This window comes from Pongo abelii, chromosome 9 (genome assembly GCF_028885655.2).
Source record: "Pongo abelii isolate AG06213 chromosome 9, NHGRI_mPonAbe1-v2.0_pri, whole genome shotgun sequence".
Lineage (NCBI taxonomy): Eukaryota > Metazoa > Chordata > Mammalia > Primates > Hominidae > Pongo > Pongo abelii.
In genome coordinates, this window is record NC_071994.2 from 4,692,720 (window position 1) to 4,720,205 (window position 27,486).

The 27,486-nt window shown below is 54.4% G+C and overlaps 1 protein-coding gene across 5 annotated transcripts in view; it reads right to left on the reverse strand.

Moving 5' to 3' along the window:
- Window positions 1-227: 227 nt before the first annotated feature.
- ANO1 (anoctamin 1) overlaps window positions 228-27,486 on the reverse strand; it is a 111,702-nt gene continuing 84,443 nt past the window's right edge. For all 5 annotated transcript variants that reach the window (XM_054524184.2, XM_054524182.2, XM_054524186.2 and 2 more), the window contains 8 exons: window positions 26,878-26,935; window positions 24,646-24,746; window positions 22,835-22,980; window positions 19,112-19,264; window positions 9,584-9,636; window positions 6,871-7,055; window positions 3,861-3,966; window positions 228-2,021 (listed from right to left, as the gene is read on the reverse strand). In XM_054524184.2, the coding sequence (XP_054380159.1) occupies window positions 1,755-2,021; window positions 3,861-3,966; window positions 6,871-7,055; window positions 9,584-9,636; window positions 19,112-19,264; window positions 22,835-22,980; window positions 24,646-24,746; window positions 26,878-26,935 (1,069 nt within the window). In that variant the 3' untranslated portion in view covers window positions 228-1,754. The remainder of the gene's footprint in view (window positions 2,022-3,860; window positions 3,967-6,870; window positions 7,056-9,583; window positions 9,637-19,111; window positions 19,265-22,834; window positions 22,981-24,645; window positions 24,747-26,877; window positions 26,936-27,486) is intronic.

Sequence of the window (27,486 nt, forward strand, 5' to 3'; positions counted from 1 at the left end):
GATACATGCAAAACACATGCAAATGAATAGGCACACACGTGCATGCACAAATGCACACACGTACAGAGAGATGAAGTCCCAAGAACATTTAGAGCCATGCGCAGGCCGGCACCAAAGGAAAGAGATGCCTGTCAGTCAGTGCTGAGTTTGCGGGGTCACTGGACTCTGGGGACGGCCTGTGAGTTTCTCAGGCGAACGTCAGGCAGACAGCATTCGAGTGAGAAAAGTGTCGTATATTCAAATTTATTTAGATGAATGTCCAGCCACAGTCCTCTGTGGATTTGTGTACATTCACTTTTTAAAAAAATGGTTTCCATAAAAGGATTTTTGGTAATTGCCTAATTTTTAATACAGTATTTATATACAAAACCCACTTCAAACTACTTACTGTACAAGAGAAAAGAGAAGCATCAGATTGCATGATTTTAGCAAATAATGGAAATCTATGACACCTATGAACTTTGATCACAGTTGGCAGATTAAAGGGAATGTAACATCACATCAATGATGTGTTCAAGACAAATGTATTTGTATTTTTCCTCCTGGCCTTTGCTAAAATGATGTTTCTCTCGGTGCTTGAGAAATTTCAAAGAGTTATTTAGTATCATTGCTGCAAACTTAGATCACTCATATCATTTATGAGACTTGGTTTTATACACTTTTAAAATAACTGTCCAACAGTGACATTCCTGTGAGTAAAAATATAGAGAAGTGTTATCAAAATATAAGCCTTTATTAATAAAAATCTTTGGTAGTAACAGTATTTTAAATTCCTCTCAACGATATTTGGTTAACTAATAAACTCCCTCCACCTTTGAGCTATAGAAAAAAAATCCTCAATCTACCATATAATTGATATTTGAAAAAAAAAACCCATAAATATTCTAAAGCTTCCAGGGGACCCCTGGAAGCCCTAAGACCTCTTGAAACCCTGACACCATCTGTGGAAATGCTTCCAAGGTCATCTCTCTCTGCCCATTTCTGGTCAACCGGTTTTGTCCCATAAGGAAGATGAACAACTCTGAGGTCAGCTTGGTGTGATGGGGGCAGGTGTGTGGCTGACAGCGGGTAGCCTGCCGGGGACGCCAAGGGTGCTGTTTCCTGCTTAATCAGGGACACCTGTGTCCCCTTCTAGCTCTCCAGGGATAACTGAGATGCTCCCACACCCCCGTGTGGCTCAGGGATGAGGCACTTCTCTCTCAGCCACTCAGCTGATGGAAGGAAAAGGCGACAGAAAGTCTAACACTTCTGAAAAAGGCAGGTGACACCTTTTGGAACCGGAATCAATCATTATTCTTGTGTGGGTTTTCCATTTTCCCTGAAGCATCGCACCAGCTTTTGCGCGATGCCTCGGCTTACCATTTTGCATCTATCTTAAGGAATTAGGAGGATTCAGAGGAGGGTTTCTAGGGGCCTCTGCTCACTTTTCACCGCTAGGGAGACTCAAGTTTCCAAGCATTCTTTCTGCAAAGCACCTGCCTTTGCTACCTTATTGCCCTATTACCAGCCATCATTTTGATTCATCTTGAATACTACAGATTAAAAAATATTCCCTGCAGAATGGCTTTGTGCAAAAACAAGGGAAAGAAAACAGAAAGAAGAAAGGAAGATGTCCTATCAGAAAGTGGTCCTCCATGTTTGCAGAAAACCCAGGACCCACTGGGCCCTGGTGGGAGCGGGAAGCCGCCTGCCCTGGGAGAGGGTGCCCATCGGTCGGGATGCCCGGCTGGCCCGCCCAGCCCCCGCTGGCATAGCTACAGGACGCCCCCGTGGTAGGCATGGCTGGGGGCTGGGCTGCCGAGGCTGTCTGGGCAGGCTTTGGGGTTGTGGTGGTTGCATGGCAGCTCGTCCTTCTGCCGCTCCTTCTCCATCCAGGTTTCCAGCAGCTGCTGCTTGTCTTGCTCCTCCCGCATGAACAGCTCCACCATGAGCACCTTCTCCTTGTGGATCTGCTGGCTGATGTCCTTGGGGATGTCCGGGATGACCCAGTCCACGAAGTCGCTCATGAACATGACCAGGTTCTGGAAGGAGGAGAGGCAGCGCGTGGCAGCGGGGAGGATGGCGCCTGGGAAAGTGCTCCCGACCTCTCTGCCTGGCCCCCACCTGGTGGAGCGCCACTCCACGACCTCCTGGCCCGTTGACCTCCCTGGGCCTCAGTTTCCCAGAAGGTATAAAGGAGGCATAGAACCACCCGGCAGGCCTCTGGGAAATGTTGGCCGACTTTCTCGAACAAATCTGAACTCAGTAATTGGGAAAATCATCTGAGTCATTCTGAATTCCTTGAGCAGGAGACTCAGGAAGTGACCTGATGGGTTACGTATTGCCAAATCTAACAAGCATCGAGCTTTGGGGAAAAGCATGAAACTGGAAATAGCCACAAATGGATCAAACTTTTACAGTTTGCAAAGCCTCCCAGGGTCTCCCTGAACATCTACCACCTCCATGGAGACATTTCTGGTGGATAGAAGGCAACGTAAGTCAGTTTTTATGGAAAAACAGAATCTTGTTGTTTGCTGAACATCTGTCCAGCGAGCATATGTGAGCACCCCCGAGCTGAGCAGGTTCCCGCCACAGGCGGTGCTGGTGCCCCCTGGATTGGCGTCTTCTCCTGGTTGGTGCTCCCGGTCCCCAGCTGTGGCTGGGCTGTCTCTGGCCGAGACCCCTCCTTGCTGGGCTCTCAGGCTCTGGTCTGCGGAACCCAGCCCCACACACCTTTTGCACTGCTTGCTGTGAAAAGCTGATGGACGGGGCCACTGAGCTTAAAGGAGTGGAAGGGCCTGCCCTGTGACAGAACTGGGACTTGAACCCAGTCTTGGGGATTCCAGAATCAGAGCCCTTTGCCCACTTCCTTCCTAGCATCGACTTAATTGATGATAGAGGGACACCTGCGAGCAGAACCTTGGCGATGCCCACAGCCCAGGATACCCCCTCTCTGGGACTCCAGCTGTTGGTGCACAGCTGGCACCCTAGCCTGGGGTCCCGCTCCACTGGGAGTCCCTCTGGCCTCAGAGAGTTGGCGCAGACCCCTCCCTAGAGACTGGGCCAGCTGGGGCTGGGTCCCCTGGCTGCTGGCTGTGGCTGGGGTCATCTGAGAGCCCACTGCCTTCCTGTCTGTCCTGACTCTGCCTGCTACCACAGACATGGTGTGAGAACGAGAGGGACGGAGGTGGGGTCCCCTTTCTCCATGTCTCTCTTCCTTCCTTCCTTCCTCCCTCCCTCCCTCCCTTCTCCTCCTCCTCCTCCTTCTTCTTCTCTCTCTCTCTTTCTCTCTTGACGGAGTTTCACTGTTGTTGCTCAAGTTGGAGTGCAGTGGCACGATCTCAGCTCACTGCAACCTCCGCCTCCTGGGTTCAAGCGATTCTCCTGCCTCAGCCTCCTGAGTAGCTGGGATTACAGGTGTGCACCACCACACCTGGCTAATTTTTGATATTTTTAGTAGAGACGGGGTTTTGCCATGTTGGCCAGGCTGGTCTTGAACTCCTGACCTCAGGTGATCCACCCGCCTCGGTCTCCCAAAGTGCTGGGATTACAGGTGTGAGCCACCATGTCTGGCCCCTGTCTCTTTCAATAAAGATACTTCTACTGGATTAAACCCACCAGAGAGTCAGAACCCTTCTGCCGGTGCTCATCCGGCCCCTCTATTGGCCTTCCTCCCTCATGAGGTTGTCTTGGGCCCTGTCAGTGCAGGGGGCCTGGGGTCGGTCAGGTCCCCTCCTCGGGTGTCCCAGAGCAAGTTCTCCAAGGCTCTGGAGGAGTCTCTGAACCCCTGGCTTTAGCAGCTCCTGCTTTCCAGACTGTGGGCACAGGATGGTCCCTAAATGCTCCCATCCTCAAACTGGAAACAAAGAGACCTAACGCACCTGGAAGACGATGACAAACGCCAGCCGGGCTGCCAGGACGGCCCAGAAGTCCTTGGAGATGTCGTACTTGTTTTCTGACCACGGAGGCTCTCGGTAGTCTTTATACCTGCAAGAGACGGTGCTGGAGTGGAGGGTGGGACTCGGCGGGGCTCAGGCTCTGGTTGGAGCCAGGCAGCTCGAGGGACGCCTGGGAGAGGCTCAGCTTGGTGTGCGGCTGCCTCCGGGAGGGCAGCCCTCTCTTGGGTGAGCAGCCCACAGCCCCGCACCAAGGGAGTCTCTCTCCACAGCGGACGGGGGTGGTCAGGATCCCCCATGGGCCAGGCAGGACCTGATGGGCTTCGTGTAAAACACATGTGGCAGGAAGTATCCCCAGGCCCAGCCGTGGGCTCACAGAATCAAGGGCGGGGACCGTGTGGTCCAGGAGGTTGCAAACTTTTAAAAGCAGTGGTGCCTTTGTTTCCAAAAGGTCTCACTGGAAACTCCAATAGGCCCCAGGAGTGCAGAGCCTACTTGGTTGAAGTCGGAGAGGGTTCCCTAAGCTTGAACCCCCTGAACCTCAACCCAACGCCCATGCTCCACAGAACTCCAGAATGGGTTCCATGAAACACAGTTTGAAAACCACCTCTCCAGTCCATCCCCTCTTTGAGGGAATCTACCGAAGAAAACCCCCTGAGCACTTTGTTAGCCAGGTGTGGTGGCTCGTGCCTGTAACCTCCGCACTGTAATCTCAGGCTGAGAAGTTAGAGATCAGTCTGGGCCACACAGTGAAACTCTGTCTCTGCAAAAAATACAAAAATTAGCCGGGCATGGCAGTGCACGCCTGTATTCCCAGCTACTCGGGAGGCTGAGGTAGGAGGATCACCTGAGCCGGGGAGGTTGAGGTTGCAGTGAGCTTTGATCACACCACTGCTCTTCAGCCTGGGCCACAAAGTGAGACCCTGTCTCTAAAAAAAGCAAACCAAACAACAACCAAAAAACCCAGCAAAACAATACCCTGAACATTTTATCAAAGTAACTTAAGCAGTTTATCAAACATTTGCGAAAGAACGAAGCTAAGCATTCCATTGGTGCAGGCAGAGGAGTGTCAGGCAGCCGGCCTGGCCCGCCCTGCCCTACCGGGGTCTGGGGCTGCTTTTCCTCCTCCAGCGTTGCTGCTTGGTCCTCACCTCCTTATCTCGAAAGAACTGCCCCTGGTTCTCGTTAGCAGCTTTAGATGTAGCTGACTGATCTCCTGCTTGGAGAGTCAAGCTCACTCACACTCCTCTCCCCAAGGTCCTGCCACTGACCTTGGCTCTTCGTGGATATGATTGGAGCCTCAGGAAGGAGGCTTGCCCCATTCATGATCACTGCCCATGTTCCAGTTCTCCCCAGCCCCTTCCTCTTTTCACAGAGACCCAGAGATGCCCAGGGTCTATGGGGGCAGGGTGAGGTCTCTGCCTAGGGCCTTCCTCCCTCCACAGCTCCCTGAATCTGGGGGATGCCACACATCAGCTGGAACGTGGCTTGAATGGAGCTAACGTCCCCACCCTGCATTGGAAAAGCTTCCCAAAGCTGGACAGAAAATGCCCCCACGAGGGGCAGGATTTCCAGGGGCTCAGCTGCAGTTTGTGCCCCTGTTGGCCACTAAAAGCTGAGGTCAGTCGGGGAGGCCAGGAGAAGGGCCACCTGGATTTGCAGGCACAGCCCTGACCCGGACCCACATCCCTGGTGCTCGCCCACTCCAACTACCACCTTGCTGTGTGTCCCCTGGGCAATCACTTGACCTCTCTGGGCCTCAGTCTGGGCATTCCCTCACTTACTCATGTCACAAGCATTTATTGACCAACTACTATGTGCCAGACCCCACTCCAGGGATGGAGAATTCAGGGGGGTGCACAACAGATAGGGCCCTTGCCTACGGAGCTTGATTTCTGGAGGGAGCTGGATGGGAGTCTCCGAGGGCCTATTCAGCACTGAGCTGCCAACTCCTGAGATAGGATCGGGCTGGGCCATGGCTCTGGTGCCAGCTGCTGGGCCAGGCAGAAGTTGCACAACCTGCTTTCCCATGGGAACGAGCAGCCCTGTCCTCCCAGTGTCAGAAGCCACACGCACCAGCTCGTTCCTCTTTATTCTGTACTCAAGGCTTTGCCTGCTAGCATCTGTCTCCTCTTCTTCAAGTCCTAGCACCCCAGTTTTCCGTAGGACCCCCCAATTCTCTGTGACCTCACACCCTGGCACATGACCTAGGCCAAGCCAAGGAGAGCCCTCCTCCTTGTGGCAATAGCGGTTGGTTCAAGATGGACATCTGACTGAAGATGGGGCAGTAAGACTCAGTCCCTGGATTTTCACTATTGGGAAACAGAAGGTCTTCCCACAGGGGCTGCGGAGCAGAGACGATTTAAGCCCGGAGCTGCTGGGGATCCTTTCCACCAGCAAGAGAACAATGCAACACAGAGGAAATCAAAGTGGGGAGGCAGTGCCAGAATGGAGCCTGATGGCAAACTGTAGCTCCTGGATCCAGCCATGCCTGAAGCTATCCTGGGCTTCTTAGTTACGGGAACTGGTAAATCACCTCTAATTTCCTCCCCTTAGGCATTTATTTATTTGTTTATAGATAGGGTCTCACTCTGTTGCCCAGGCTGGAGTGCAGTGGTGCGATCATAGCTCTCTGCAGCCTCAAATTCCTAGGCTCAACTGATCCTCCCACCTCAGCCTCCCGAGTAGCTAGAACTACAGGTGCATGCCACAAGGCCCGGCTATTTAAAAAAATTTTTTGTAGAGATGAGGTCTCACTATGTGGCTCAGGCTGGTCTCTTTAACTCCTGAGCTCAAGTGATCCTCCTGCCTGGCCCTCCCGAAGTGCTGGGATTACGGGTGTGAGCCATTGCACCAGCCTTTTTTTTTTTCTTCTTCTTTTTAAGCAAGTTTGCGTTTTTCATGACTTGCCCCTGATTTGAGCCCCATCCAAACCCGGGCTCTCCCAGAAACCCAATAAATGTGGCTTTTCAAAGAGGGGAGCAGAGAGCAGTACCTGCAGATCTGCACCTCATAACCCAAGTCCAGGGGGTCATTGGGGGCTGTGCCGTTCTGGAAGTCACTGACGTTGAAGGAGGAGAGGGTGTGGTTGACGAAGCCATGCATGGTCCCGTTCTTACTGTACATGTAGAGGTACACCAGGCGCGGGATGAAGTCAGACGTGAAGGAGATCACGAAGGCCTGTGCAGGGGATGTGGCAGTGAGGGGGACCCCCAGCCTGGGCGCAGAAGGGCCGGCCGCAACAGGGGGTGACCCTTCCACAGCCACACTGGGCCCTGGCCATGTGCCACTGCCCCTGGCGGGGATCATAGCCGCACAGCCTTGGCATGCTGAGTCAATGTTGCAGGGTTGCGGGTGCTCCTCTCAGCACCCTGGCAGCTGAAGGAGAGTGCCCAGGGGCCAGAACAGCATACTCCTGGGAGAGAAGGCACCAGGCAGACGCTGGCCGCCTCTCGCTGGCTGTGTGGCCTTGGGCAAATCACCCAACCTCTCTGTGCCTCCATTTTCTTCTTGTCAAAACAGGGCTAACAACACCCACACCATGTATGCACTGTGCCTCTGGGCTTGTTGGAGAAGGAAATGAGGCAGGAAGGAAAAGTGCTTTGCAAACTCTCAAGTCCTCACCCGGCTTGTTCTATTATAGCACTGGCTCTGGCTGGTGCCCTTACAAGAGAGGAAACCAAGGCCCAACGGCTGCCTCTCACATGGCTGTGTGGCCTTGGGCAAATCACCTAACCTCTCTGTGCCTCTGGTATCTTACCTGTAAGATGGGGCCATGACAGTCCTCGCCTCCAAGGGCTGTGTGCAGACTAGTGGGCTAGTGTGTGGAAAGAGCCTAGAAGTTTCTAGAACATTCTAGGTGCCTCGTGAATGTTACCTGCTACTATCTTTTTTTTTTTTTTAAGAGAGAGACACACGGTCTCACTGTGTTTCATTATGTTTATGTTGGCCAGGCTGGTCTTGAATTCCTCACCTCAAGTGATCCTCCCACCTTGGCCTCCCAAAGTGCTGGGATTACAGGTGTGAACCACCATGCCCAGCCTGCTGTTATTGTTGTTGCTGCTGTTGTCCTCAGGAGATGCCCACTGTGCTCCGCAGCTGCTCACAGCACCCACTTGTTGCAGACAGGATGTACCTCTGTTCCCAGCTCCATCCACTCCAGCACAGTGTGGGCCCTGCCTCAGGGCCCTGTGCTCCCTTGTCTGGGTGGGATAAAGAGCCATCCCGGTGTGCACACTCTGCCTGCAGCCTTCCTGTAATCTGGTGGCAGCGCGTGCCCGGTGTGCACACTCTGCCTGCAGCCTTCCTGTAATCTGGTGGGAGCGTGTGCCTGGCAGAAAGGGTTGCCCACCGGGAAAGGGCACTGTCAGAGGGCTCTGAGGGGCCCTTCTCCAGTGCTGAGTGTCACCCCCTGCCCTCTGTGGGGACTGAGTCCCAGGGCCTGCTGAGACCCTGACTTAGCATCACGGCCCTGCAGGGGCATTGACAGTCAGCTTTGGGGAGCCGCCCCGTGTCCCCCATGTGCACGGTGTCAACTTTTGGCGGGGAGGATTGGGCTCAGCCAGAGGGTGGAAGGGACGAGAGCCATGGGCCCTTGGCACAGCAGACTCCCCGTGGCTGCCTCGGGTTCTCATGTCTAGGATGCAGCCTTGGGCTTGAAGTATGTGCTGGGGACAGCTGGGCACAGCTAAACCCGGGGAGATCCAGGCCATGGGTAGAGTCAGACAGACCCTGATGGGGAAGACTGAGGGCCGGGCCATCCTAGCGTGCAGGCCTGGGGATAGGAGAGGCTGGAAGGGGCTGCCATGCTGGGGAGGAGGCTGGGGGCCTGGAGCCCTGATCCTTAGCAGAGCTGTGTGTGAGGCTGATGAGGGAGGAGGCTGGGGGCCTGGAGCCCTGATCCTTAGCAGAGCCGTGTGTGAGGCTGATGAGTGCTCCCTTCTCGCCCCATTTCAGCATCTCTCAAACCTTCCCTGCAGAACAGCCATATGTTTCAGATTAAGGAGAAAAATAAACTTTTTTCTTTAAATAAGAGAACAGAGAGATTGCCAATAAGGAATCTCTGTGTTTCTCTCCCTCTGTCTGTCTTCCCTCCTATGTCTGTCTCTTGTTTATTCTCAGTGGACTTAGGGGCCAAGCTGGGCATGGTGGAGAATTTTGCTCAAAGCTTGCAGAAAGGCTGGGCGCAGTGGCCCATGAATGTGATCCCAGCACTTTGGGAGGCCGAGGAGGGCGGATCACCTGAGGTCAGGAGTTTGAGACCAGCCTGGTCAACATGTCAAAACCCCATCTCTATTAAAAATATAAAAGTTAGCCGGGTGTGGTGGTGGGCGCCTGTAATCCCAGCTACTTGGGAGACTGAGGCATGAGAATCGCTTGAACCCGGGAGGCGGAGGTTGTAGTGAGCTGAGATCACACCACTGTACTCCAGCCTGGACCACAGAGTGAAACTCTGATTCAAAAAAACAAAAACAAACAAAACAAAATTTGCAGAAAAAGGTTGAAGAGAATTTGTTATGCCTCCCCAGAGTGCATCCTCCCTGCCCCATGCGGTCAAGGGACATTTATAACTAGAGAATCCGGGCAGCCTGGGGTTGCACCGTGGCTAGAGGCAAAAGACCCATGCCCAGCTCCTTCTCCACGGGGCCCCGGCCACCTGACAGTTCAGCCAGGACTTCCATTCCGCCAAGGTCCCTGATGTCACTTACATTGATGATGACAGCAAGCTTCCCAATGCCTCTGAGGATATTGTACCAGATTCCTGGGGGAAGAAGAAGTCAGAGTTTTAAAGAGCCCTACACTCTCAGTCGTTCCAGCTACCAGGCAGCAGTCTGAGTGGCTGGGGGTCCCCCTCACTGTCACGTCCCCTGAGCCTGGGCGCAGAAGGGCCGGCCGCAACAGGGGGTGACCCTTCCACAGCCACACTGGGCCCTGGCCACGTGCCACTGCCCCTGGCAGGGACCATAGCCGCACAGCCTTGGCATGCTGAGTGAATGTTGCAGGGTCGTGGGTGCTCCTCTCAGCACCCTGGCAGCTGAAGGAGAGTGCCTGGGGGCCAGAACAGCACACTCCTAGGAGAGAAGGCACCTTGCAGTGGCCAGGCTTTCTCACAGCAGTCAGAGGCTTACGGCAACCAAGAGTCATTTGCTCAGGTCCTGAGGGAGCCAGGTCAGTGCCAGGGCCTGGTGTGTACCAGCCCTTTCTGACAAGCTCACCAGCTTCTAAAAGAGGTGCTTAAAGACAGCTGCTCCCTCAGTGGTTCTGCACAATCTCCCCATGCACCTGTTTAAATGCTAGTTGGCTTAGATGAAACCTTATTTTATTCCTAAACTGACCAAGCTTCAATTGGGGTGCACCTCCTAAAGCTCTGGCGGAGGATACCTGTATTTAGGGCTAGGCCAGACATGGCTTTGCCGTTGAAGAACAGTGCCAGGGCCCCTGGCTGGTGGCACCGAGTCCACAGCAGTGCAGGTCGAACCATTCCCCATCTGGACACCCCTTTGCTCCCTTTATTCCAACACCCAGGGTTGCACCAAATCGCAGATGAACAAGAGAATCACAACACAGCGCCCCGGGGCCATGCTGGTCTCTCTATTCGTCTTCCCAGCGGCCATGAGAACTAGCAGGGCCCAGGAAGGAGGCCCTCAATGGCCCAGGAAGCTGGGCCTCAGTGTTGCAATTCCTGGAAATGGTCCAGTGTCCCGGGCTGACTCCTGCCTCACCCTAACTGCACCCTATCATGCCCAGCAATGTTGTGTGCAGCGGTTCGGCTGGGAGCACAATCCTGGGGCCTGCTCTCTGTGCCCTGAGCCAGCTCTGAGATGGGTGATAACTAGCACTAGTCAGAAAGGGCTAGGACGGAGCAGGTGGACTTTCCGCCTGTGCGGGGGGCTGCAGGGAGAGCTGTACACAGCGCTTCTGCCCTAGTAGCTGAGGGGAGCCTCCCAGTCCCCGTTTTTGGGGTGCATGCTGGTGGTCTGCAAAGGCAGCAAGAGTTCAGGCCCTGCGTGGCCCAGAGCTAGAAACCACAGGCTCAGACAAAACCTCTGAGACCAAGATCTCTTGCTCCCTGGCCCCAGCCAGTGTCAATTCAATGACAGACCACGGTCACAATCATCGTCAATCAGAAATGCCCACTGCGGGCTGGGTGCGGTGGCTCACGCTTATAATCCCAGCATTTTGGGAGGCTGAGGTGGGCAGATGACTTGAAGCCAGGAGTTCGAGACCAGCCTCGCCAATATGGCAAAACCCCATCTCTACTAAAAATACAAAAATTAGCCAGGCGTGGTGGCACATGCCTGTAATCCCAGCTACTCGGAAGGCTGAGGCACGAGAATAGTTTGAGCCAGGGAGGCGGAGGTTATGGTGAGCCAAGATCACGCCACTGCACTCCAGCATGGGCAACAGAGAAAGGTTCTGTCTCACAAAAAAAGAGAAATACCCACTGCAACCCATTGCTGGTGGGCAATTTAAGAAGTGACAGTCACACTTCCCTGACCCCTGTCTCCAGTCCTCGGGCCATGGGGACCATCGCCTAATCCCAGACGAGGAGTTTATTGTAGCTCCATTTGATCTTTTGCACGAGTGCAGCGGTCCTCAGTTTATTTTTCTGCTGGAGCAGGTGGTGGGGCAGTCACATGGGCTCTGCCCACTAGCAGTCCTAGGGCCACCCCATCCTGAATAAAGCACCTGGGAACGCAGGTGAGGGTTGGATGGCACAGCCCTACAAAGTCGGCACTGAAGCACTCCCTCAGGAGTGGAAACGCTTCCCACCCGGCTTCTCCTGGCTGGGTGTCAGGGCTGAGGGCCCTCCGTGGACTCCGAGCTCCTAGGGCAGGCTGCTAATTGCACATCCCTGTAGCTTCTGGGTCTAGCTTGGCGTCTGGCACATGAGGTGGGTGCTGCTGGGTAAATGTTTGCCGAGTGACTGCACGAGCGCAGAAAGCCCTTTCCAACCAGATTCTGGTGCCGGAGCAGAGGCTGCAAAGCGGTGGCAGGTAAGCCCCATCCAGGCTGCATGGCCATTTTGTTGTGCCTGCCTACTGCTTAAAAATGCAGACGGATGCTTAAAAACTGGGAAAACGTATTGTAAAAAATCAAGGCTGGGCGTGTTGGCTCACGCCTGTAATCCTAGCACTTTGGGAGGCTGAGGCGGGTGGATCACCTGAGGCCGGGAGTTTGAGATCAGCCTGGCCAACATGGCGAAGCCCCGCTCTACTAAAAATACAAAAATTAGCCGGGTGTGGTGGCGGGCGCCTGTAATCCCAGCTACTCAGGAGGCTGAGGCAGGAGAATCGCTTGAACCTGGGAGGCGGAGGTTGCAGTGAGCCCAGATCGCGCCACTTCACTCCAGCCTGGGAGAATGAGCGAGACTCTGTCTCAAAAAAAAAAAAAAAAAAGAAGAAGAAGAAAAAACAAATCTTGACTCCTTGGCTCTGGTCCTGGCTGGCTGGTGCGTCTCCTTGGCAACAGCTGGCTGTGGTGCCCGGGGGCATCCCCTGCAGGCTGGGCTGTGCACCGCAGCTCTGCTGTCTCTGCTGAGGCCTCCCGGCGACCTCCGACCTCCATTATGGCCACTTAGCATCCAAACCCAGACCCCCACTAGAGAGTTGAACGTTTCAAGAAATGTGGGAACAGGCACACTGCTCTGTGGCCATGAAGAACACTCCCAGGACTTAGTCTCACTTGCGCGTGTGGCCCACCTGGCCCTTGGGGTGCTGAGTTTGAGATCTCCGAAGTGGGGTGCTGAGGTGCGGTGGGCCTGGGGTGGAGGTTGAAGTCTTTGGGGCTCCCAAGGGACGTGGCTCCTGAGCTCAGGGCCGTCGAAGGGCAGGACTCAGGCAGGCAAGGGGGTCTGCCCAGGTGATCGCCCAACCGGCCCAGAGAGACAACAGGAAATGGAGGGATGAGGCGGGGATGAGATGGAGCCGGGAGCGGGGTCTTCCTCGCTTCCGGGCCCCGATGGAGCCTGTCCTGACAGGTCTGCGGGATATCTGCGTCCAGGTGGATGGCCCTCCGTGTGGTCCTGCATATCCGCGGGGTGTGTTAGAGAAATGCAGAACCGGCACCCCAGCCCCAGCCCACAGAATCCTCCTCTCCTGGGGTGGGGCTGGGAACCCCCAGTTATTCTGACGCACATTCCAGGGTGACACTCACTGCTCTAAGGATCTCTGTAAACCAAAAATAAAATTCTAAGGGTCCCCCGAACCATCTGAATGGGGTCCATCATCTCGGCCAGGGCACCCCCAAGTTAACCTGAAAGACTGGTTCAGGCCATGACAGGAAGCAGGCGGCCGGGGGAGGGTCGGACAGGCCTCCTCATGCCCTCCTCCCTTTTGGAATTCAACAAAAGCCGACCAGCATGAACATCAACACAGACCTTAAGTCTGATAAACATTTACAGTCTATTCTCTCTGAAGCCTGTTACCTGGAGGCTTCATCTGCTCGATAAAACCTTGGTTTCCAAAACCCCTTATCATAACCCAGACTTTCTATTGATAGTAACTCAACCAATTGACAATCAGAAATTTAAAAAATAGGCCGGGTGCAGTGGCTCACGCCTGTAACCACAGCACTTTGGGAGGCAGAGGAGGGCAGATCACCTGAGGTCAGGAGTTGGAGACCAGCCTGGCCAACATGGTGAAACCTTGTATCTACTAAAAATACAAAATTAGCCAAATCTGGTGGCACACACCTGCAATTCCAGCTACTCAGGAGGCTGAGGCAGGAGAATCACTTGAACCCAGGAGGTGGAGGTTGCATCATGCCGTTGCACTTCAGCCTGGGTGTCAAGAGTGAAACTCTTGTCTCCAAAAAAAAAAAAAAGTATATATATATATATATATATATATATATATATATACCCATAATCTGGAAGTCACCCCACCCTGTCCCCCCTTTCTGGACCAAACCAATGTATATCTTAGATGTATCTGATTGATGTTTCATGTCTCCCTAAAATGTATAAAACCAAGCTGTACCACGGCCACCTTGGGACCACGTTCTCAGGACCTCCTGAGGGCTGTGTCATAAGCCATGGTCACTCATGGCTCAGAATAAATCTCTTCAAATATTTGACAGAGTTTGACTCTTTTCATTGACATCTCTAAGTAAAAGGGGATGCTGTGCTTTTAGAATATTCTCTGGGTGGGCTTCTTTTATGGAAGTCCTGTTGGGGAAAATTGCCTCATTTTTACTTCCCCAAGTAAATTCCTTGGTTTCTTTCCCAAGGAATTTTTCCCACTCTAGGGGATGCTAAGCCCCATTTCCTGGAACAGAACAGGGAGGTATTTGGATAAAGCCAGGTACTTGGCGAGGCCACCACTCCTGCCCACACGCAGTGCCCGGGAGCTGAATGGAGGCTGCACTTTCCCACCAGCAGGCTCTGAAGAACCAGGAAGAGAACGGGAAGTCGAAAGCAGGGCTGGGGAGCTGGAGCGGATTCCCACGCACGGGCTGGGTCCCTGCTGTGACCCGCTGGATGGCAGGGTGATGAAGGCACCTGCGCTTTGTGGCACAGCTTCCCCCAGCCACCCAGGGCCTCAGGGGCGCAGGTCACAGGGGCCCTCTCTGTCCTCTCAGGGGGCTCGCCTGGGGGCCCTGCACGGATCACAGAAGGAATACAAAAGCCTCTTCAAGGAAAGGTTATGGTTAAGGAACCCATAAACAAACTCGTGAAAGGAGGGCAGATTATGCCTTCAGCCAACCGAACAGGAACGAGGAAGTGAGTAGCTGATCCGTAAGAACTGAGCAAAAACCAGCCAGGTGCAAAGAGTCCAAAGAGGCACGCGGAAGGCCTGCTGCTGGTGGGGACGCCAATGCCTGCAGAGGGACTGCGGGAAGCCAGGGCCACTGAGCTGCTGCTCCCTTTCACCCTGGTGGGTTTGCAAGCTTCATTTAGCCACCATCTGGGGACAGCCAGAGCTTCTTGAAGCAGAGGGTGCCAGAGCAAACACACACGCACTGTGATGCGGCAGGTGGCGGGCAGGGGTGGGGTACTGTCGGGTGCCTGAGCATCAGGCCTTTGTGAGGACTCAGTGTGGGCTGCACTCTTCTTTTCTTTTTTCTTTTCTTTTTTTTTTTTAGCTGTACCTGCTGGAATGGGATGGCACTCTTTTCTTTATTGCCATGGGACAGGGAGCTCCGGAATTTCCAAGGACTGCAGGGAGAACCTGGTGAGCGGACCCGGGGTCCCCTTTTGGGGTCTTCGGTATACAGGGTGAGGTTTTCAGAGACAAACCCTCTACGCATGCACGAGGCCCAGGGCTTGAGCTCTCCTGTTCCTGCTCGGCACTGTTATCGCCTGGGCCTCGGCCTCCTATCTGGAAAGTGGGACTGAGGAAGGATTCACCCAGGCTTCCTCCCGGGGTTCCCTGGAGGACACACAGGCTGAGGTTCTGAGGAAAGTTCATGTTGGAGGCAGCTCTGTGATGGGGATCTTCAAAGCAGCGCTATGCTGAGGCACAGCCTGGGGTGCAATCTCGCCTTGCTCTTGAGAGCGGGTGTGCAAAGACGGCCATGGTGGCCTGTTTTTCGATAGCCTCTTTCTCACTTGTCCCTAAAAGCTAAAAATGGCTTTTTAAATTTTTTATTTTTTAGGTGGAGTCTCACTGTGTTGTCCAGGCTGGAGTGTAGTGGCGCGATCTCGGCTCACTGCAACCTCCGCCTCCCGGGTTCAAGCGATTCTCCTGCCTTAGCCTCCCGAGTAGCTGGGACTACAGGTGCATGCCAACATTAAAAATTAAGAATGCCTTGGCCGGGCACGGTGGCTCACACCTGTAATCCCAGCACTTTGGGAGGCCGAGATGGGTGGATCATGAGGTCAGGAGATTGAGACCATCCTGGCTAACACGGTGAAACCCCGTCTCTACTAAAAAAAATACAAAAAAATCAGCCTGGCGTGGTGGCGGGTGCCTGTAGTCCCAGCTACTCGGGAGGCTGAGGCAGGAGAATGGCATGAATCCGGGAGGCGGAGCTTGCAGTGAGCCGAGATCATGCCACTGCACTCCAGCCTGGGCAACAGAGCGAGACACTGTATCAAAAAAAAAAAAAAAAAAATTAAAAGTGCCACCACAAAAATTGGCATACCGGGCTAATTTTTGTATTTTTAGTAGAGACAGAGTTTCACCATATTGGCCAGGCTGGTCTCAAACTCCTGACCTCAGGTGATCCACCTGCATCGGCCTCCCAAAGTGCTGGGATTACAGGCGTGAGCCACTGCGCCCGGCCCTGGCCTTTTTAAGTGTGAAATGAAAAATGTATGAAAAGCGTAGCCTTTGGGTGAGAACCATTGCCTAAGACTTGAGGACATCGTCTCTGGGTCCAGGAAGCCTAAAACGTTCACTCTCTGGCTCTTTACAGAAAACAAGTGCAGACCTCTGACCTAGAGCACCGGCAAATCAGCACTCCAGGCTTGCTCCACCTCTGGCCATGGAGGGCTGTGGTATGAGGGGCAAGGGGCTCACCCATGGCCTCAGCAGAGGGAGAGCAGGGATGCTGGTGGTTAGCGGGATCTTCGGAGGGTTGGTTAGCTCATGGCTTTTAAAGCCTTTGAAATTTTTAAACAAAATCTCACAGGGCAGTCTAATATAGAGTGTCTGTGTTCTGAGTCTTCATTACCTGGGTCACCCAGAGAAGAGGTGATATAGGGAAGCAAAAGTGTCTAAACACAGTGCCATGACCTCTTACCCAGGAGCCCTGGGATGTCCCTCCCTACAAAGCACCGATGTTTCCAGACCCCTTTCAAAGCCAGGGCCTTACGCAGTGCAAATGTGAAGCTGCCGGGTGAATCACTGCTATCTGATGGTCTTTGACCTGTGAAAATGACGATTTCATCTGTTTTAGTCTATAAGACAGCCAAGCGTAAGAGAAGCCAGAGTTGAAGTTATCTTGGAACCAGACAGTGGAGGACTGGCGGATTTGGTCACCAGTGGATGCTGGGCTTGCCACTAGGGGCCAAGGTGTGGACCAAGGAGCTTCCAGCCAAGACAGAGCCGCTAACAACTTAAGGAGAAAACACAGACTGGGGTGAGATGATCTGAAGGGTGCTTCCAATGAGAATCACACAAATACCAAGGACTGGAGAAGCCCTTGGAACAACTGATAAAGCTTCCCACATTTTTTTTTTTTTGAGATGGAGTCTCACGCTGTCACCCAGGCTGGAGTACAATGGCATGATCTCGGCTCACTGCAACCTCTGCCTCCCAGAATCAAGGAATTCTCCTGCCTCAGCCTCCTGAGTAGCTGGGATTACAGGCTCCCACCACCACACCTGGCTAATTTTGTATTTTTAGTAGAGACAGGGTTTCACCATGTTGGTCAGGCTGGTCTCGAACTTCTGACCTCAGGTGATCTACCTGCTTCTGCCTCCCAAAGTGCTGGGATTACAGGCATGAGCCACTGTGCCTGGTCAGTTTCCCACATTTTTGTAAGATTATGTTTGGCCTACAAAAGCCCAACCCAAAGCTATCTTATCAAGCTAGTATGGAATCTTTATTTCAGCAAGGTGATATCCCCAGTATGTAATTCAACCTTTTGTTTACTCCAATAATTAGTACAAAGGTGCTATTCTAACTAAAATTGTGTTAAATTTGAGATAAAATGAATGTATTTTTGTAATTTTGTTTTCACCCTGAAAATTGGCCCTACTATAAGACAAGATGGGATCACCCTTCCTGTGAGGGCTGGCTCTGGTGGAGGCCTGCGTGGGGCTCTCATACCCTTCACCCTCCTGGACAGATCGGCACCCTGTCTCTGCTTAAATGCCTCTGGTAACAGGGAGCTCTCTAACCCACAAGGAAGTCTGCTCTGTTTTTGACTCCTCTGACTATTAAAGTTACTCTTTTTCTTTTCTTTTTCTTTTTTCGAGACAGAGTTTCACTGTTGTTGCCTAGGCTGGAGTGCAATGGCACGATCTCTGCTCACCGCAACCTCCACCTCCCGGGTTCAAGTGATTCTCGTGCCTCAGTCTCTCAAGTAGCTGAGATTACAGGCATGCATCACCACTCCCGGCTAATTTTGTATTTTTAGTAGAGATGGGGTTTCTCCATGTTGGTCAGGTCTCAAACTCCCGACCTCGGCCCGCCTCGGCCTCCCAAAGTGCTGGGATTACAGGCGTGAGCCACCCCGCCCTGCCCTTCTTTTCCTTTTTTTTTTTTTTAGACAGAGTCTCTCTCTGTTGCCCAGGCTGGAGTGTAGTGGCATGATCATGTCTCACTGCAGCCTTGACCTCCTGGGCTCACACGATTCTCCTGCCTCAGCCTCCCAAGTAGCTGGGACCACAGGTCTGCGCCACCACATCCAGCTAATTTTACTTATTTTTTTGAGACAGGGTCTCACTCTGTTGCCCAGGCGTGGGCATGGCTCACTGCAGCCACAACCTACGTGGGCTCACTCATCCTCCCACCTCAGCCTCCTGAGTAGCTGGGACTACAGGAACGCACCATCACGCCCAGCTAATTTTTGTATTTTTTTGTAGAGACAGGGTTTCACCATGTTGCCTAGGCCGGTTTTGAACTCCTGAGCTCAAGCTATGTATCCTCCTGGGCCTCCCAAAGCACTGGGATTACAGGAGTGAGCCACGGTGCTCAGCCCAAGTTATTCTTTACGCTGACCTTAAATATACATTCTCCCAAACTCACACCCCTTCTCCACATGGTCGAGGTGCCTTAGTGATGGGGTTAAAAAGCTGGAGTTGAGTTGCAACTTGGCTTTGATCCCTACAGGCAAGCCATGCAATGACTGGGACTGTTCTTCCCTGTCTACAGATGGGGGCTCCTTCCTTCCTTTTCTCTTTTGTGAACATTAAATGATGCCATGACATGCAATGTAGGAGGGCACTTGCTGAACAGCCAACACTCCTTTCCTATTGGTCTCGCCCTGGCTCTGGGGTCACACAATTGCTACAGGTAGGTGTCGCCAGCCATCAGAGAGGAAATGTAGTCTCTTGTACCTCCTAAAGCAGCAGGTTGTTGAGACATTCAGATGTCTGGGACCCACTCTTTCCAAATGTCCTCTGTGACCAACGCATCTTAGGAGGGGAAGGGTGGGGACAGGGCTAAGCGAGCCTCCACGTCTTGTGTCACCTGCCTTCCAGGCTCCACCCGGCAAAGGCTGAGTGAAGAGCCCCAGGAGGGACACCTGGCCAGCTCTGGCTCTGGCTTCTGGAGAGCAGCAACCCCCTCCCCAAACCCAGCACACACTTGGAACCGGTCCTGCCGGCCCGTGGGGTCACTCACCGATGTCTTTGGCTCTGACAGCTACCGGCCTTCGGAGCTCAGTGACAAACTTTTTGGCGTCCAGGCGGATCTCAATGATGTTGTTCAGCAGCGCAAACAGCGGGGCCAGGGGGAAGGAGGCGACAAACAGGGTGACAAAGCCAAACTGGATGACTGCAGAAAGAGCCCAGTGCCAGTCAGCACCCCATGAGCCACAGCCCATAAGGGGGGACTCCACCACCCCATGTGCTGAGCCACACAGGTCTGGCTGCCGCCCCACCTCCAACGAGCCCACCTGCATGGACCCCACCTGCAGATGCATTAGGGGACCTTTTGGGATGGACCCTCCATGACCCTGGATGACCTCCAGGCCAGGAGTGGGCTGAAGGCAGAATTCCAAATTTTGCTGTGAATCTCAGTGTTTGACTCTTGAATAATGGGAATGCTCACTTATCTATGGCTAATCTTTTGTGAGATAGTCTCGATCTGTCACCAGGCTGGAGTACAGTGGCACAACCATGGCTCACTGCAGCCTTGACCTCCCAGGCTCAATGAATCCTCCCACCTCAGCCTCCCGAGTAACTGGGACCACAGGCATGCACCACTATGACTGCTTAATTTTTGTATTTTTTGTAGAGCTGGGATTTTGCTATGTTGCCTGGGCTGGTCTCAAACTCCTGAGCTCAAGTCATCCACCCAAAGTGCTGGGATTCCAGGCATGGGCCACCTCGGCAGCCTATGTCAAATTTTAAAAAATCATCGCCAAAAGGAAAAGGACCATTATGAGCTCAAAGGCCCAGCCTGTGGTCATCCCCCTGCCTGTGCTGGGAAGGGATGTGGCAGTGGCCCTGCTGCTTCCATCATGGGGGCTCCCTGGGACCTGGGGGACCTGCCTGTGTGGCTGCATCTTCCAGAGCCCCAAACTTCCCCTTGCATCAGGACTCCTGGATCCAGGTGGGGACCCACTGCCCAGGACAGTCCCTCGCCTCCGCCCCTGCAGCCCTCCCCCTGGGGATCGTCCCACCCAGGAGCTGCCTCTGGGGCTTCTCTGGCTTTGGATGCCACATCCAGCATGGGGCTGGGCTCCTAGCAGAAGGTCAGGAAAAGGTTGCTGAGTGGAACTGAGCAGGAAAGCGGGTTCGGGAACTGCGCAGCAGGACCCAGTCCAAGGGCGTTTGGTGCCAGGCAGTAAACAAGGAAGCCGGCAGAATGTCACCATGTGCCTGGTGGGCTGAGTGTGGGCATTGTTAGCACGTGGGGTGGGCAGTGCGGGGTGCTCTGAGTGTGAGCACTGTTAGCAGGTAGGATGGGCCACGGCGGGGAATGCTCTGCAAGTTCTCTCACTGGGCTGTCTTGCTCGCCCTGGCAAGGTGGGCTGAGTGGGAGGCCTCTGGTCCTGTCTGAGGTCCCTGGAGGGGATGAGGCATTGCTTATGTGGGGCGGTGTGTGCTGTGCATGAGGGCTGGGGGCTGCTGAGGCCTGAGGCCTTGGGTCACTCACCAGGGTGAGCTTCCTCACTTCTGGGAGGCGCTGCCTACTCTGGCACTAAGGGTGTGACCAGGGAGCTGGAGACACTGCCAGGGCTGGGGCCAGGGAGGGAGGGTGCAGGGGGGCCAGGAGGTGAGGCATTTCCAGATGAGCTTGCTCTCCCCATCTATCCACATCTGTGGCTTGAGACTTCCTTGAAGGAGCACACTGGCAGCCCATGGGGTGGGGAGAAAGTCAGTGGGTGTGGAAATGTGCCTTGGTCAGTGGGGGCAGCGTGGAGCACGAGTGAGCCACTCCCTGTGTATGTGGGCAGGAGGCGCCTGCTCCAGAAATCCCCTTTGTCCAAACCTGTCAGGAACTTGGGACGTGACGTTCAGCCACTAGGAAAATAAATCCAGGGAAGGGGCTGCCACTCTCGTGGCCCACTGCAGGTTGTGCTGGTGTCTTGGGCTCTATTCTCCCTAGGGTTTCCTGTGGAAGGAGCGACCCTACAGGCAGGGGAAGCCACCTCCCAGACCCCGTCCCTCCTGGCCACGTGGCCAATGCTGAGTTTAAACGGCTGGGAGCTGTCTGTCTGCCCACCGGCCTGACCCTGGTTCAGCTTGGACCTTATTCCAGGAGAAAACAGACAGGAGCCACAGAACGCCACACTTAAGATTCCTCTCCTCCTGAGTCAATGGCAAGGTGCTCCTTGCACGATTGTCTGGGGAGCCAGGAGCGACATATGTGGACAATTCGGCTAACAGGAGGGGCACAGGGCAGCACTTGTGGTGAAATTAAACAGAAACGCTCCCCACCCTCTAAGGTACCCTTACCCCCAGGCCCTTTTTAAAAATGCAGCCTGCCAGGTCTCACCTCGAGCAGACCAGGAACAAACCTGCCTGGGAACGGGCATTTTAAAGAAGCTGACCTTAGTGGCCGGGGCACTGCATGCTGGGACCCCCCCTCTGCAGGAGTCTTCCTGACTGCCTTTGCTCATCCATTCAGTCAGCAAACACACACTGAGCACCCACTGTATACCTGGACCTGCTCTAGGGGTAGGGCTATGGGATGAGGAACAAGAGAGGGTGAGGCTGCCGTCCTACCGGGGGGAAACAGAAGAGGGATGACGGGGTGAGGCTGTCTGCTGGGGAGCAGAAACACCAAGCAGAGGAGGGGTGGGGGTCGTGGCCTTGTCGGGGAAGGGCTGCCCCTTTCAAACACAGTGGTCGGGGAAGACTCCTCTGTTGGGGGACGTTCTGAGTAGAGCCCGGGAGGCAGGGAGAGAGTGAGCCATGCAGGTATTTGGGGGAGGGCATTCCAGCAGGGCACATCTAGTGCAAAGGCCCTGGGGCGGCCTGAGCTCCATGGGGCTGGGGAGCAGCAAGGAGGCCAGCACGTGCGGAGTGCAGGAGGCAGGAGGGAGAGGTAAGTGACCAGGTCAGGGAGAGTCCAGAGCTGTGTGGACCACACCTGGTCTCTTCCCAGTTCTCCTTGGCCACCCCCAAAAGGTATGTGCCACCTCTCGGCATCCTCCTGGCCAGCCACATGATTGAGGGGGGTAAGGCTCGATCCCTGGGTCTCCTTTGAGCGCCTGCTCTGTGCTGGGGGCAGCTGTCACCAGCCCACGGGTGAGCAAGTCCTGGCTCCTGCAACTCAGGAGCTCACCGCCAGGAAGGGGAGATAAGTCATGGAACCAAAGTAGGATGCTTGAAGGGCCTTGGAGCTGAAAGGAGGGACGTCGGATTGTGGGGGCTTTCAAGTGAGGACGATCTTGCAGCTTAGCAGGGCTGGGCCCTCGGCTGGTGAGGAGACTGAGGGAGGAGGAAGAGCTGCACAGCCCAGGCCGTGTCGGGCTGCGCTGATGGGGACCGTGCCTGGGGACCGTGGCTGGGGATAGTGCCTGGGGACCGTGCCTGGGGACCGTGCCTGGGGACCGTGGCTGGGGACCGTGCCTGGGGACTGTGGCTGGGGACCGTGGCTGGGGACCGTGCCTGGGGACCGTGCCTGGAGACCGTGGCTGGGGACCGTGGCTGCTTGACCTGGGCCTCTGGAAGACAGGACTCCATCCAGAGCAGCCATGCTCACTGACCCAAGGGGGTGGCAGCACTAGGATCCCACGGTCTGCATCTCCCTTCTCCCTGCCTGATGCTTATGGAGGGACACTGGGCACCGTGGGGTCGGGGGCATCACGTCCCTGCAGCCCTTCCCCACTCCAGGTGGCATGCTGGCCTGTTTCTATCCTGATGTCACCTGCCTGCCCCGGCCATCACTCACTCATTTCCATGTACTCTGGGGTGAGGCCCGCGAAGGGCTCCAGGTTGTAATCCACCTCGTACCGCTGCTTCCTCTTCACACACTCCTCGTGGTCAGGGGGGCTCTGCCGCTTCAGCTTCAGGTAGCGGATGAGCTTCTTCATCTTCCTGAGAGATGAGACATCACGCAGTTAGGTTTGCAGGAAGGTGAACTTGGGGGCTTAGGTCTGGCACCTCTAGTGATGTGTCTTTTTCTTTTTGAGACAGAGTTTTGCTCTTTTTGCTCAGGCTGGAGTGCAGTGGCCCTGTCTCAGCTCACTGCAACCTCTGCCTCCTTGGTTCAAGCAATTCTCTTGCCTCAGCCTCCCGAGTAGCTGGGACTACAGGCACATGCTGCCACGCCTGGCTAATTTTTTGTATTTTAATTAGAGATGGGGTTTCACAGTGTTTCCCAGGCTGGTCTTGAACTCCTGAGCTCAGGCAATTCGCCCGTCTCTGCCTCCCAAAGTACTAGGATTATAGGCATGGGCCACCGCGCCTGGCCTCTAGTGATATTTCTAAGTTTCTGCTTTAAATCCAGAATTCACTTGTTTGCCATCATTTCTTTATCGATGATCTCCTCTGCCCTTTCCCCAAAAAGCAGGGGGCAAGCGTCATGGCTTTGCTGGCTACAGAAGGAAACGGAGGTGCAGGGAGGGCAAACGGCCACTTGTGAACCACAGGAGGGCCCAGCAGGCATCAGGGACACAAGAACAGTGGAGGCTGGTCATGCCCAAGTGGACTCTTGGGGAAGGACACAGATCATGGAAAATGGCCCGACAAGTTCCTGACTCCAGAGACCCAGTAGCTGTTGGGCAGGTGGGAATGGGACACGGATTTCCGAAGGGTACAAGGTAACAAGGAGGCCGAGTCCCCCAGCCTCTGTCTGGAAACCCTGGGGAGCCAGCATTGGGCTTGGGGGCACCTGGTGGTACCCCCCATCCTCAGCCAGCATGGGGAGTGGGGTGTTATTCTGACTTCCTCTCCCTCCTTCATCCAAAATGGGGTGGCTTTATTTTTTAATGTTTTTATTATTTATTTATTTTTTTGAGACGTAGTCTCGGTCTGTCACCCAGGCTGGAGTGCAGTGGTGCGATCTCAGCTCACTGCAACCTCCACCTCCTGGGTTCAAGGGGTTCTCCTGCCTCAGCCTCCCAAGTAGCTGGGACTACAGGCGCCCGCCACCACGCCCGGCTAATTTTTGTATTTTTAGTAGAGACGGGGTTTCACCATGTTGGCCAGGCTGGTCTCCAATTCTTGACCTCAAGTGATCCACCTGCCTCAGCCTCCCAGGGTGCTGGGATTACGGTTATGAACCACTGTGCACGGCCCTGTTTTTATTTTTTAAAACAGGGTCTCGCTGTGTGGCCCATGCTAGAGTGCAGTGGTATAATCATAGCTCACTACAACCTGCAACTCCTGGGCTCCAGCGATCCTCCGGCCTCAGCCTCCTGAGTAGCTGGGACTACAGGCACGCACCACCACACCTGGCTAACTTTTTATTTTTTGTAGAGGTGCAGTCTCGCTTTGTGCCCAGGCTGGTCTTGATTTCCCAGGCTCAAATGGTCCTTCTGCCTCAGCTTCCCAAAGTGCTGGGATTACAGGTGTCAGCCACCATGCCCGGCCTGGGGTGGCTTTTGCCCCATCTTCCCTCTGTGTCCTCCTTCTCTCCCTGTTTCTAGTGCCCCCATCTTGGTTGAGGCCCCGCGTCCGCCCAGACCCCCACAGGAGCCACCCACACATCCCTCCGCCCCGCCCCGCGTCTGCCACTCTAACCCGCTGCAGCACACTCACGGGATGCCGATCTCGAACAGGTTGTTCTGGATCAGCTGTTTCCCCAGCATGATGATGCTGAGCTGGATGCATAGCTCCATCAGGCAGCCCCCTGGTGCACACTGTGGACAGAGAGCAGCATCAGCCCCGCCACAGGGACACCGAGAGAGGGACCGCAGCCCTGCAGGGAGGCCCACCCTCATGCGGTGGGTTGACCTGCGTCCTCCAAAAAAAGACGCTCAGGTTCTAATCCCCGCCACCTGGGAACGTGGCCTTATTTGCAAAAAGGGTCTTTGCAAATGTAATCAAGTCAGGGTGTTTTCATGCTGGGGTAGGGTGGGCGCCCATCTGAGGACTGATGTGCTCAGAAAAAGAGAAGGCGCGAGCACAGAGGGAAGAGGCCGCGTGAAGATGACGGCAGAGGGTGGAGCGGCAAGTAAAGGAACCATGAGGGCTTCCGTAGTCCCCAGAAGCTGGGAGAGGCAAGGCAGGTCCTCCCCTAGAACCCTTGAAGGGAACACAGCCCAGCTAACACCTGGATGTTGCACTTCCGACCTTCAGAACTGTGAGACCCCCATCTCTGTTACTTTAAGTCTGTGGGATTGAGTTGCGGCAGCCCCAGGAAACTGACACACCCCACCTGCAGGCTGCTGCGCTTGGGGCTGCAGCTGGGAGCGGGGAGCGCATTGGGAGGGAGTAGGCAGGGGTGGGGCAGGGCCTCAGGGCTCCTCCTTTTTCCTAGGGCCACTGGCCGGTCCCATGCACCAGTCAGCATCCACCAGCTCTGCACCACCATGGCAGGCTGAGCCCCACGGGAGGCAGCAGCCACCCCTCTGAGGCCTAATGCCCCTGACTCAGTGGGCGTTTGCCACCTTAGGCCAGGGACCGAGCAAGCAGGTGACAGTCAGAAACCTATGTGGGCTGGAAGTTTAACTTGTCCAAGCAAAGGGAACACCAGTGATGCATGGTGACCCCTGAGGCACAGTAAACTTGTTCCGCATTCCAAATAAAATCTAACAAACCCCATACTTGTCTTGGAGAGCCATGCTTTCAGAAAAAGCAGTTACACCATCTGCTTTATTATATGACTTCTCTGACCTGGGACGAGTGTGACAGGGGATCATCATGTAAAAAGGAAAGAGCATTTCAGAAGCTTGGCGCAGATGCCCATTACTGTGGAGGAGGCCCGTGTCTTGGGCTGCCCAGGGGCCTGCATTCAGGTAGCTGAACCTCTAGGCTGCACTCCAGACAGCTAGATCACCCTGTACCTGATGTCCACCTCATCCTCGATACCTTATTCCACAGGGTCTTTATCAAGAAGACTCACCCTCTTATTTTCTGATAAGCTGAATTACTCTGTGGGTTGGAAATGCTGAGACCAGAACCACTGATAGGCCCTGAAGCCCCGGCTTGGTCTGATGGAGCCCCTGGTTGTGGGACAAACAGTGGAGCAAGTCCATGGGCCGTGACAGAGGCTGAACCAGGCTGGCACAACCAGACCTTCTATGGCCAGGATCGCTGGGCAGAAACCACATGCCACCGGCACGGTGTTTGAGGGTAAAGAGACAAGCATTTCAATGTCAAGTAAAAAAAAAAAAGTTAGCCAAGTTCTGTTTTGTCCTCATTAATTCATCTTTTTTTTTTTTTTTTTTTTTGAAACGGTTCCTTGCTCTGTCACCCAGGATGAAGTGCAGTGGCGAAATCTCAGGTCACTGCAACCTCCATCTTCTAGGTTCAAGCGAGTCTCATGCCTCAGCCTCCCGAGTAGGTGGGATTACAGGCAGGCACCACCACACCCAGCTAATTTTTTTGCGTTTTTAGTAGAGATGGGGTTTCACCATGATGGCCAGGCTGCTCTCGAACTCCTGACCTCAGGTGATCCACCAGTCTTGGCCTCCCAAAGTGCTGGGATTACAAGCATGAGCCACTGCGCCCAGCCCTCATTAATTCTTCTTAACCAGAAGAGAAATAGTCTCACAAAAAAAGAAAAGAAGAGAAAACCAGATGTCGTGTTTTTCTTTCATTAACTCTACAGCAACTTTATCCTTTTAGGTGATTCTATATGAACACACCAAATAAGATCAAAGTGCACCCCACCATGTCAGGGGAACAGAAAAGTTGCCAGCAGGAAGGAAAGAAACCGCTGCTCTTTGCTGAACAAATGTGCTGCAGCTGCTTCTCCCAAGTGCATAGTGTAGACAAATCGTAAGCAAAACAGAAGGGGCGGCCAGAGATAAATAAAATTTCGGTTACCTCTTCCATTCGGAAGGAACGGAAAATGTACACGTAGTCGCCCGGGCGTCCGACAAACCTGAAATGATGGGGGAGGTCGTTAGAGAGAAGATGAGCCCCTGGCTCAGCTCGGGGAGAGACCCCCAAGTGGGGACTGTGCCTCGTGTGAGTCCTGTAGGCCGAGCCTCAGGGGTATCTACAGGCGGCTCTCCCTGCCTGGGCGCATCTGCTAAAAGATGACTACAGTGGTTTTCATTGGTCAAAGGTTGGATTCCCAAACCCAGAGAGGGGTCAGAAAAAGGAACTTCTTCAATGAGAGGCCACGAGACTGAGAGGCAGCGGGAAGGGGCCCAGGAGGGGATTAAGGCAAAGACCACCTCGGCCTGAAGACTGCAAGCTGCTGCACTAGCTGCCCGGGACTCAGGACGTGCCGCTGGCACGGTGGGGTCCGTGGACAGCTGGCACAGAAGCACTCTGGGGACCTCGGGCAGCTGGGGCAGGTGGTGGCCAAAGGCCACCCTGGGTGGGGATAGACAGCCTCTCAGCCTTCTAGGAGCTGGTGTGGGGCGTGGAGGCTTCCAAGAGCCTGCTCCTTCCTGAATGCGCTCGGCGGGCACTGGACCCCTTGAC